At 37.1% G+C, this 12935-nt stretch overlaps 1 protein-coding gene across 1 annotated transcript in view; it reads left to right on the top strand.

The window, feature by feature from the left end:
• PCLO (piccolo presynaptic cytomatrix protein) overlaps positions 1 to 11944 on the top strand; it is a 322162-nt gene extending 310218 nt beyond the window's left edge. Inside the window, exons 24-26 of the mRNA XM_088165885.1 lie at positions 242 to 376; positions 991 to 1136; positions 6930 to 11944. Coding sequence (XP_088022011.1) covers positions 242 to 376; positions 991 to 1136; positions 6930 to 7070 — 422 coding nt within the window. The 3' untranslated portion in view covers positions 7071 to 11944. The remainder of the gene's footprint in view (positions 1 to 241; positions 377 to 990; positions 1137 to 6929) is intronic.
• Positions 11945 to 12935: the final 991 nt, after the last annotated feature.

Genomic DNA, 12935 nt, shown 5'->3' with positions numbered 1-12935 from the left:
TCCTGACTTACAAATATGAGCTAAAAGTATAGCTATTAAAAGCTATAGGAAAAGAAAAACAACAAAATCAAAATTAAATTAAACAAACAAACAAACAAAAAAAGGCAAAACCCCCCAAAAACAACAACAAAAAGAAAACCCCCAAAGCCCCCAAACCATAAAAGTTTACTTCTCTCCAACTTAGAAAGATAAATTCAGTTTCCTTTTACATTAATGAAGGCTGATTTTTCTGCTTTTCCAGGTAAAACACAGGTAATGGGTGAAATCAAGATTGCATTAAAGAAGGAAATGAAGACAGATGGAGAACAACTGATAGTAGAAATCCTTCAGTGCAGAAATATCACGTACAAATTTAAATCTCCAGATCATCTTCCAGGTATCACTAAGAAAACAACTTCATGATACTTTGAAAACATTAAGTAGGTTGTATCTTAAGTCATTTAGCTTCATCACTAAAATGGAAAAGAAAATTGCTTCTTAGCCAGGATGACATATTCTACAGGATTCTTTTTGAAGGGCTTCTTTTCTTCTATGAGCAACTTTAATGAAAGAAAAATGTTTTGTAGAAGCAAATTAACACTCAGAAGCTAATCTTCTTTTTAGTTTACTTTTTATTTTAAAAAATTAATCAATTTTTAATTTTAGCAAAAAATTATAAATCCCTAGCTTATCAAAGAACAGTTATAACTAGTAGAGGATTGCATTTTTGTGAAAAAGCTTTTTAGAAACAAAAATCTCATGTTCATAATTACATTTTCATACATAGATAAAGATATCAAGGTATTATTTTCTTTAATGCCAGTATTATAAACACAAAGTAATTCCTTTGGGTTTAGTGGGATAAGTCCATTTCTACACCATGTGAATGAGAACAGAATATGACTTTGGAAAATATAATTTTTTCACAAAAATTCCCCTCTGTTGAAATTTTTAACAACAATGATTATTTAAAAGCTTCTGTATTTAACTCATTGAATTATTCTTCCCCAGACCTGTATGTGAAGCTGTATGTTGTCAATATCTCTACCCAAAAGAGAGTAATTAAGAAGAAAACCAGGGTATGCAGGCATGACCGAGAGCCTTCGTTCAATGAAACATTTAGATTTAGCTTGAGTCCTGCTGGGCATTCTCTTCAGGTAATTCTGCATTTTATTAAATCCGAATTTTGGTTGTTGTCTGTGCTGTCCTATGGGCATTTGAACTCAATCTTCTACCCCAGTTGTTTGCTAAAAAGAGAAAACTACAAAGAAAGTAACACAGTTATATAATAATGGAAATATCAGGCTGGAGGAGATATTAAAAGATGGATTACTCCATCACACCACACTGAGGAGGGGTATTTATAGATCAGGCCTGAAAATTTTAGGCTTGATCTGTTCTTAAAATCCCCCAGAGAAGGGAGTTATACATGCCTTCCAATAATAATTTTCTACGTATTTAGAAAGTTTAGTGCAATATCAAAATTAAATATGTAATATTTTTAAATTAAGCTCACTTATCCTTAAGTATCCTCACAAAATACAGAGGAAAACTGATTTGCCTTCTTTTTAACTAAAAAAAAATAGGGTTTATATTGAAAAGCTGTTATCTCTCCTCTCTACTTATCCAGGCTAAGTCAGCCAAATTTCTTTGATATGTCCTTTTGCCTAAATACCCATTTTTTTCATTCTCTCAATTTCTCCAATTTCTTTAAAAGCTGTGGTACCTAGAATTTGACACCATAGTCATAATCTCAGATGCTGAGATTATTATTACTGATTATGCCAAGTCAGATATTCTCTGGTATATTTGTAACAGGCAGTTTGTCCATTGTCATTTGTCAGCCTGTGACACATCAAATGATGCATGGAACTGGTTCAGGAATAGTCCCTCTCCTGTGTTTTAGTTGCTTGGTCAGATTTGGCCAGACTTGCTCTTTTTCAGACAGGTTAGATTCAATTTTTCTACCTTCATTTATTTTCATATTAGGAGATAACAAGTATAAGACAGTATATATTCAGGCTTCCTCCAGTCAGTGGAGAGGGATAAGCAATTCAAGGGGTATCTGCATGTCAGCCTTAAAAGTCATGGGAGGCATTGTTGGGCAGATCAGCATCCAGTTTAAACCTGTTAGACCAACCTGAGTAAGACAGTTACATTGTGATGACTAAAGTTAGTTTGGATTATCTAAGTGCCTACATCATGCTTATTGCTTGTATCATTAGCATTACAGCCAAATGGATGTTACTTACAAAATAAGACCCCCAAAATAGATACTGTTTTTCCTGTGTTAAGGTGTCCTAACGTCTTATTGTTTCAATAGACTAAATACAAGGTTATTTAAGAGTTGAAATTTTCTGAGAAAAGCCAAAGTGATCAATAAAATCTTGCAAAATTTTAAGAGCTCCCGTAAAAAATTTGCTTCCAGTGGTGGAAACCATGCAGGGTAGATTAGCAAAGAAGAATTCACAGAGTCCTGTGGAAAAATAATCAATTTAAGGAGGGAGATAGCGAGTGACATATCCACAAGAACAGTTAGCCTGAGACTCGACAACATTTCCTCTGGAATTCTGTGATATAAAGACAAGAGGAGACTGAGGGGAGACCTCGTTGTGTTCTTCAACACGCTCCCGAGGGGAAGCAGAAGGGCAGGCACTGATTCTGTTCACTGTTTTCACCAATGACAGGACTCAAGGGAACAGCCTGAAGCAGAGTCAAGGAAGTTTAGGTTGTACATCAGGAGAAAGTTTTTTACCCAGAACAGGTTCCCCAGGGGAGTTAGTCACAGCACCAAGCCTGACAGATCAAAAAACATTTGGACAACACTCTTAGGCACGTGGTGTGATTCTTGGGGTACCCTGCACAGGGCCAGGAGTTTGAGTCAATGATCCTGATTGATGTCTTTAAATTCAGCATATTCTACAATTCTATGATTCTATGATATATGCTGATGCTGCACACCAGAGCCAAGATGAGAATGAAGGCCATAAAAGTATCCTATAAAATGTATCAAAGAGCAAGTTTAAAACAAAGAAAAAGCGTTTCTGCTTAATGAAAATTGGAGTTTGAGCTGTAAAATGTATTGTCTTTCTATATTGTGAATGCTAAATATTTTCACAGAAAAAGTAACTAGACAAAATGATAGGAGAAATTTACAGATGAAAGACATCAAATTCTGTTAAATACAAACTTACTGCCTGTGAATCAGGAAGTCAATGGTCCACAGACCTTAGTAGGTATTTTCAGAGAGTGTAGCTACTTAATTGCTTTGTTCTTATATTCTGCCTTATACACTGCCCTCTGCACTTTTGAAAACAAAATGTTTGTCTGGAGACAGCTTTAATATGACTCAGTACATCTGTTTTTATGTGCCCTTCAAGCTCAACAGTTTCTTCCTGTGATGAAGCATGAACCTGGATGATTTGAATACTGAATTTGAGTGATGAACATTTAGGGCCAAAGAAATGGACACAGTCCAAAGAGAATTAGGGGAGAGGGAAATGAAACAAACCCAGAATTTATAAAACAAAAATGGAACTGGAAGATGATGGGAGAATATAATATCAGAGAGAGGGAGTAAGATGAGATCAAACACGATAATAATAAAAGATACAATGTAAAGAGCTATAAGAACCAAAAAGAGGCAAAAATCAAGATAAGGGGCTGCAGTCTAAAAATCAGCAGCAAGAGCTGTAAATATTAGCTGTAAATATAAAAACGGGCCCATGGGCTCTTGAGGGAAAAAAACAAAAAAAGGAAACAAAACCAACCAAAATTACGAAAAGCTTAAATTTTTTGGCACAGAGTATTGGGAATAAATAAGAAACAAAACCCCTGGGGCTTAGAAACTAAGACTAACTGATCCAGGATAACAAGACTGCAATTGAAGGCCTGGAAAACAGAGGAAGCAAGGATGAGAGACTGTCATGGTTTTGATTTGCCAATTTAAACATGCTCATTTTCTGTTGTGAGGCAGAATCAGGAGCAGAAGCAAGGCAGGCCTAAAACTTAAGAGGGTATAAAAAGAAAATTGTTAATTACACAAAGAGGGGAAAAAAACATTCAGAATAAGATTTTCAGACCACTCCTTCCTTCTCTCTCCCAACCTTCATAACAAGAAAACAAACATACAAAAATTACTTCAGTCAGTTCCCAACACAAACAGTCCTTTTTCAGTTCACTTTCGAAGAGAGAAGCCTCCTCTTGTTAAGCTGTAGGGATTTTTTCCACAACAAGGAAGAAAACAGTCCTCTCGTGGTTTCATTTTCACAATTTGCATCTGCCTGGACCTGCAATCGTGCACTCCTTCCAACTCCACAGCCTTCCCAGAGTTGCACATGTGGGCCATGTCTGATCCATGGGGTATTACTTTTAAGAATGAAATGTTCCACAGCAAAGGTTCTCTTCATCTCTTTTCTCTCTGTTCATGCTTCATCCTCAGAAAACCGAGATCCCCTTCTTTCCTCAGGGCAAAGATTCTCAACACAGGTGCTTTTTGGTCAAATGATCTACCAAATGGAGCATCTCCAACCCCCCGTGTCTTTCTCCATGGTTTATGGGAATATTCAGTACATCAGTTCATCCCTACAATCTTACAAAAGGACGTTTCAGCCATCTTCACAGCATCTCCTCACTCTCCTTCCATCTAAAAAACTTAGCTCTTGCTTCACTGACTTCAGAATATCTCCTTTTTCCCTTTCACTCCGGGAAGGATTGAAAAGTCTGTAAGTCCTATCTGAGCATTGAAAGAGTTAAGATTTTGAACAGGGAAAAGAAAAAAACAAGGCTACAATGCTGGAGCTTTGCCAGGATCTCCAAAACCGGCCACGCTGAAAGCAGGGAGAGAGAAAAGTGGCTGGGATCTTAAACCACTGTCCATGGCCACCCCTCGTCCCTGCTGGGCCACGCCAGTCCCCAGGCAGGGACACCCAGCCCTGTCCATGGCCACCCCTCGTCCCTGCCGGGCCATGCCAGTCCCCAGGCAGGGACACCCGGCCCTGTCCATGGCCACCCCTCGTCCCTGCCGGGCCATGCCAGTCCCCAGGCAGGGAGCCCGGCCCTGCCCCTGCCAGGCCCGCAGTGGGACCAGGCCAGGCCCTGTTACCTGCACTGCTGCTGGAAAGACAAAGAGCCTCAGTTCCGGATTACCTCCTTCGAAATGTGCTCACGGAGAGAACAAACTTTCTCCATTGGCTGTTAAAGCTGTCCCAACACCCCACAGAGGAAGCCCCCTTAGAGAGAACTTCTCTCTGAGTTTCTTCTTCCCAGGTCAAACCAGCACAGAGACATACAAGCTAAAGATGGATCCTAGGGTTCCATCTGGAAAGATAAGGGAGAAGGATCAAAGACAGAACTAATGAAAAATTGGATAAATTTTTTTCTGCCCCAAAACTGTCGATTGTCTCAGAATGAAAATATTCTGTGGAAAACATTTTGACAATTTTCAGACAGGCACTTTCCTCAGCCCCTGGCAGTTTTTATCTCGCATCTCTGATTTCCCTGTTCCTTGGCAACTCACCTGGGACCCTTCTGGAAAGCACTAAGCTTCTGGCTCCTGGCTCACTGCAATTAGAAATACATAATGTCCTATGCAAGGCTAATCAGAAAAACCCAGAAGAACGAATTTCACAGATGTTCTGGTTTGACTTTCCAGGTTCTGAGCAGTCCATTCTTCAGCAAACACTGAAGCTAGGGACCTAAAAAGCCATCAGCAGTGGAGGCAAGCAGCCTATTTTCCTCAAGGACATGTTTCTGATGAAAGGAGTTTCCTCTTAATTCAGTGCCTAAGAGTTTTCCCTTCTCAAACCCATTTACTAGTAGCCATCAGGTATCTAAGCTGCCCAGGTTGTCAATTGATATCAAAACTGGACAAGAAAGTAGGAAGCCTATCCAGGAAAACATATGCAAATTTCTTCCCTTTTGAAATTAATTTTGAATTTTATTTGCAATGTAATGTTTGCAGTTTTTACATTGCTTTCCAAATCAGAATGAAAAATTTTCAAAAATGGTGCAGTTCATGATTACAGGAAATTCTAGTTCTTCTACAGATCTGTTACATTTCTACTGCCATGTGGTTTCAGCAGAGAACAAAATCCTTGTGTTCTGTCATTTTTTGTCGAGATATATCTTTGAAACCAAACAACAAAATGCCTTTTTATTCTCACATGCTGGTTCACACAGAGAGTAACAGCCTCCTCCCATTATCAGTTACTTCTCTTACTTGCTGCTTGTTGAGGTAACTGTGAATATGACAAACCTACTGCTAATCCTGCCATGGAAATGCAAGTCTTCATTATTTCTTTCTCTTTTTGAAAAACATAAGTTAAAAAATAACAAAAAATACCCTAAAACACTCCACATTGTGCTTGTTAATTCAGTTACTAAAAATTAAGAAATGCTAAAATTTTTCTGAATGTGTAACTATAACTCATGCCATGAATTATACATATTATCAAATGCATTTTCTTAGAAACATGTACAGATCACAGGATGAGACAAGTCCTTCAGAAAAGTGTATCATTGGCATGGCACAAGCCTCTTTAGCTGGAAAATATGTGGTTGGATGACATTTCACAGAGAGCCTTGTACACCTTGTCTGCATCAGAATTCAAGAGCTGCTGCTTCATTTGCACACAGCTCTATCTTATAACATAAACTTGACTTTATGCTCACCTTTAGTAACCAGCAGGTGAACGAATTGCTCATTAACATTAAAGATTGTCATCTTCTAATTGCTACATCTCATGATAAGGAAACAGAAGCAGAAGATGCAATTTTCACAGGGCTTTCTGTGAAGGGAAAGGTGACTCTATATAAAAAGTGAGGGTCAATGTTTCTTTTTCTCTGTGTAGCATATTTGAGTTCAACATTCCTGAATCTTTCATATTTTGCTAGTTGTATGTTACTGTGTACATTGATGATGATGATGATTATCATTATTATTTTCACAGATTCTGCTTGTCTCCAATGGAGGGAAGTTTATGAAAAAGACACTGATTGGGGAAGCTTATATCTGGCTTGACAAAGTGGATCTAAGGAAAAGAATAGTAAACTGGCACAAACTCTTGGTCAGCTCCACGCAAACACACTGAGCAGAGCTGTCTGCTTAGGGCACAAAACATGCAGAGTCTGCTCTAAACAGCATCACTTCAAGAATATAGTTTGATATCATTGTGTTTAGCTAGTCTTTCAGAATACAAAGTAGAAAAGAGCAGTCTCTGGGCTACAAAGCACACTTAAATGAGGGCTAGTACACTTATTTTTGCTGCAAAACACAGCAAAGGGAGAAGAAAATCTGGGCCCAGAAGTTAAAGTGAAGGTGTTTGAAATGAAGACTGATGCGAGGGCTCCATGTTGTTGGACTCTGAAGAGAATAACTGTGAAGGAAATGATGGAGGCTGGAGGCAGGTGCTAACACAGAGCTCGGCTGCAGATGGAGGTGGTGTGATGGGAAGCGCAGTCTGGAGTCTGTGCAACCAGAAGGAAGATCATTTTATGCAAAAGCACCTAGGGTGACTGACTTTCCAAATCTCACTTATTAAAAGTGCAAAACTTGCTCCTCTGCACCTTAGGATCTCTGATAATTTGCTTTAGTGAGATTATGCCACTTGACACAAACTGCAAGGTGTTTACAAGAGTGGTAATGTTATTTTACATTACTTATTTCCTTCTTTCTTTTTCCTTCAAAAACTATGCTGTGGAGAATCAGCTCTAGTTGTTTCATTTGTTTCTGTGTGTTAATGAATATAAACCACTCTCCTAGAATGTGATGAATAAAATTATATAAACGGTCTATAATTTGGGATGTGGTTTTAAAGAGAAAGGACAGGTTTTAAACTGCATTACAGCAGAAAGATAAAATGCTGTTTCAATGTCAGTGACACTATTTCACCCCACACTTTGAGTCAGAAGGTCTAAATCAGTTTGAGATTGAAGAGACTTAAGCACTGGGACTAATGCAGTTATTTCAACTAGTCCTCGTGTTTTTCAGCAATCAGTCTTGTTCTGAAACTGTAGAGTGACAATGAATTCTAGGCTATTTTGTGGGCATTCAGAGCAGCAGCCCCACCAGGCCATCAGCGACCCTCTCAATGCAGGGCTCTGTATCAACACTAGTGACACACTAGGAATCTAAGGGGGAGGGACAGCAGGGCAGTTCCTGACTGGATGCTCCTGCATTAGAATGAAGAATATCCTCTTGCTATCTCAGGTGAATGTCTGAGTATAATCCACTGACACCATGGCTTATCAACTAGGAAAGAAGTAAATAAGAAGGTAGTTGCAACTTTTAAGTCTGTGTCAGCACTCCCAAGCAGTTAGCTCACTTGGAAGAAACTACTGCCTGGCAAGGCTTGGGCTGGTTGCTGTATTTTCCCTTGTACCATGTTTGAAGAAAGGAGAGCTTTTTCTCCCATTCCTAAAAGTATAGAAAGTTCATTGAACCCAAGAATCAATGGTACTAACTCCCATGTTACTCAGAAGTCATCTAATATTTCACAACTTCAATAACAAATAGTTTCCCTGGAAATATGATCTCATTACCTTTGCATACTTAAAAAGAAAATGACCAAATTTCTGCATGTCAGACTTTTTTTTTTTTCTGGCCCAAAAAAGACTTTCCAATTTTCATTGAATTATTTTATGTACATCGTCTTATATTTTCTGAATATATGTAGTATTCTTCCACAAGTTGTGCAAGACCAGCTGAAAATAGTCTCCTGGAAAATATTTTAAGCTTTAAAAAAAAAAAAAGGAAAAAATAAAGCTTAGATTATTAAGCAACTGGATTTACTGTGAAAAAGCTACACCATTTAATCTGGTGACTTTTCCCATATACAGTTTCTGGTTTGTGTTTATCAACTTAAAATATCACCATGGAACAGGAATATGAGAAGAAACATACAAATGATATTAATGTTACACACACCAAGGAAACTCCAGTTGTTCATAGCCTGTTGGTAGCCTGCTTAACTTCCAAGCAGAGCAATCTTACCAAAATCTTATTAGCTATCTTAAAAACACAACATCACTGACAGTGGAAGTAGGATTTGTGCTTTAATGTTGAATTTTATGCTTTCACCAGTATATGTATACCCTACCTCTCATATATTTTAAGAACAGTCCTCTGGAATTATTGTAAAAATTCTATGTTTTGATGTTGTATATGTTTTTATAAGAAAATACTTCAAAGAAAAAATCCCCTACTGAAACAAAAATCCTGTGTGGATACATTTGACATATGTGTTGCTCTCTTGGTGGGTTATCTTGCATTCCTGATGACTATACTGTGTTTGTACTTTGAAAAAAAGACCTGCAAAAAAAAAAAAAAATCTGTGTGAAGTGCAAGCCACGAGGTGTGCAATTTTGTGCAAACTGCTGGTGATTTTGTTCTTGCTAAGATTTGCTCCAAAGGCAGCAAGTCACACTGGTAGTTGCTATGGAGATTTCTGGGAGGAACGAGCAGTCTCTGCCTTACTGGCAGCCTGTAATCATCATCCATAATTGAGAAAGTGGACAGGCATGCTTTGCTCTCACACACATGCAAATGTGGCCGAGATTTTATTGAATACTTTTGTTGAGTGGTAGGGAACAGCTGCCTTTGAGGCTAATCAGCTGTCGGCAACTGGTTTAGTTCAAGCACCTTTGTTTCTGTGAGCAACACACAAAATGTTTGTGCATGTTGAAATGGCAGTTTTGGATTCCTATCATGAAACACAAAGAGCAGGGTTTGAGAGGAACGTGGCACTGCCTTGGCCAGCTGCAGCAGGGATGGGGCTCCTTCAGTGTCACCTGGGGTGGGCGTGTGTCACACACTTGGCTTTCTGGGGCAGCATCATCCAGAGCTCAGAGAATGCCACCAAAGTGTGCCAAGTTCCCTTTTTTGACCAAATTTCTAGGTTGTACTGAAATCACTCTATGCAACACGGATTCATATTTGAATGCATAGTTTCTTTTTTTGTTGTTTGTTTTATGAATGAAGTCAGGAAAAACTCTCGTGACAATGTTTTTTTTAAAAAAAACAATCAAACAAGGACTATTAGTATTTTTTTACCAGTTTTGTATATATCTCAGTATTTTTTTTCCTTTTCTTTCATTAATTTTTGTTTCTTTTATCTGGCCAAATGCACTTAGACGTGGCAACAGCTTTTATCATTTCTGAGTGATTGGTTATTAATGAGTTCACACATTTCTATGATTCTTTGAAGATACATATTGCAGGGAGGCAATAGCAGAGGCATTTTAACTCTTTTAATTCATAAATCTGCTGAGACAACAGAAATTGAAGCTGCTTCTTAGTTTAAGCCTTGTAGAGTGGAAACAAGCTGAAAAATGAGCAAAAGCACAGTGTGTGTGTGTGTTTACAAATGACAGGGATTTATAACATTATCGTTGTTATTAGTATGCATAAAATGAGCAGCAAACAGCCACCTTTTTTTCCAGTTTAAAACTAGACATGAGAGTTTCTATGATGAATGTTGAGCTAGTTCTTTATCATTACACTTTAAAGGGATAGTATCCAGGGGCAATGAGTGCTGCTTCTTTATTATTACCCACGGTTTTACATTACATGGATCCTGTATGGAAGAAACAAAAACCAATTTAAGTCAGTAACAACCAATCTGCTGTCTTGAACTGGCTTTAAATCAAGACCTAGGAAACATTTGAGTTATTTTTCTGGATGCTGGATGTTTGCATGGCTACATTGTGGGATATGGTAGCTGGTAACCAGCTGATATTGATTCATACTTAGAGAATGATGATAAAGAAAAAGAATACATCTATTATATTGTAAGCTAGTGTGAGCCCAATAGAGATTATTTAATTAGGATTTAGTTTCATGAAGATATCATAAAGATGTTAATAGTATTTTTTTAAATTATCATTTGGATCATAACTGACACTATTTTTAACTAGTTTATTTTCATTGCTACAATGTTGAATGTCCCAGATTCATTATTTAAGTATATATCTAGATATGTACATACCTATGTGAATAGCAAAGAAAATTTGTGTGAGTGTAACTTATAAAGGTAATTAAACAGAGAGGAAAATTAGCGTAAGTATCCACCTACATTATATTTAAACACTAGTCCTACATGCCTTGTGAATTTTCAGTACACCTGGCATTTAGGATAAATTGCTCTTTATAAATACATATTGCCTTTAGAAGGAAAATAGAAAGAATAAGTGAAACCGGATACTCTCTCTTTAAACCATAAGAAACATTTTAATGGTTTCTACACGTTCTGTTTTATTATTTTGAAAAAAAAATAATAAGCAAATATATTGATGAGCTCAAAAGTTATAATATATATAGATATCCATAATTAAAACTAGATGATTTGACGAGAGTTGTTTTCTTAATTTGTTACCCTGTAAATAAATATACATTTTTGTAAAACAAACTGAGTTTAAATTATTAACCCCATTTGACATCCAAGCATGTGAGTGTGTCCTTATTTGATTGTATCTTATAGATGTTCAGTGATGTGCTCAGGTGCTCAACAATGGCTGACTAATGTGTGTGCTGTCATGCTACAGACCACGTGTACAGCAGACACAATGTTAAAAAAAATCCAAAAAACACCAAAAAAACCCTGCAAAAACAACAAAAAAAGAAGAATAGTCCTTGGGCAAATGTAATGTTTCCACAGTGAATGTTGCATGCATAGGTGGTGGTTTGTTGTTATTCATTTCATTTTGAATTCTTTTAATTTTCATTTTGCTTCCAGAATCACCAGGAAAAAAGAAAACAAAACAGATTTGTTCTAAAAGTTGTAAAAACTGAAACAAAAGCAGTATGAGATTGTATAAAAATGCTTGTAAATCTGTCCCAGTTTTCACTTTATGTATAAATCCATGCCATGGTTTTGTGATTGTATACAGGATGTATCTTGAGAACTTATGCAAATTGTGCTCTATAAAGGCTGTTATCCCAGTCTGACAAATAAATATTTAAAATATCTGGTTTGGTTCTTTTTTTCCTAATTAATATGAAAACTTATTTTGCTGGTTAATATTTCCCATTTGTTGACCATTGTGGTTTTATGATGCTGCTGTACATCCTGCCTGTGCTCTTCTGTCCTATTTCTATATTAGCAGACCTCCCAAGTTATAGCTCATCTCCCACACAAAATTTTGAAATAAAGAATGGTTCATTCATCAGAACTTTCTTCCAAACAAATCAGAACCAGAATCACATTCAGATTGTTGATATCTTCATACAGTTTCATCTCTGGCATCACATATAGGCAACAAATATATGTGCATACCTTAGCACAGTTTAGGAATATCCAGGGATTTGTCTCCTCAATATGAAGAAAAGGTGAATTAAAAATGTAGCCTAACTCTGTATCCTTGTAAGCTCTGGATGGAGACATAATAAGAACGAATCTGATAAATCCTGGAAGTAATTTCTCTGGCTCTTTCGTCCAGTAGAAAGAAGGTTTCCACTAACAATATATTTTAGACTTTATTATAAACATGAAATCATTTTCTTTAAGCAATCTTTTTTTAGTGCTATGTTTTACCTGACTAGTATAACATCTGTGATGCTTTCCCATTGACACTATATTTTTGAGCCATATCTAGATCTATATTCATTATATTTGCACACTTTCCCTATTTGATACAAATAACTTTAAAAACCCAAACATGCTCCCCAAGTGATATAAATTGTTGTTTCAATCTGGCACCTGAACATATAGACTGGAATTTTTTTGTGAGTTTCTTTTTCTCAAAAAATAATGTCATGAGAAATAGGCAACAACTTTGAGGATGCCTCAAGAGCAGAGGTGTCCTTTTTCACCTTAGCTGATCTGCTACAGCACTGACACTGGCTGGCTTCTATTAATGCCCATCAGGAAAGAAACTCGACTTCCTGGTGCCTGCCTCAATCTGTAAGGTATGAGTTCTAGCTACTTTGGTTACTTCTCTCTGAGAAAATAGTTATGACT

This window comes from Sturnus vulgaris, chromosome 5, assembly GCF_052056855.1.
Source record: "Sturnus vulgaris isolate bStuVul1 chromosome 5, bStuVul1.hap1, whole genome shotgun sequence".
In the NCBI taxonomy this organism is placed as follows: Eukaryota; Metazoa; Chordata; class Aves; order Passeriformes; family Sturnidae; genus Sturnus; species Sturnus vulgaris.
Note: the sequence above shows the minus strand (reverse complement) of the source record. Positions and strands in the feature narration are given on the sequence as shown.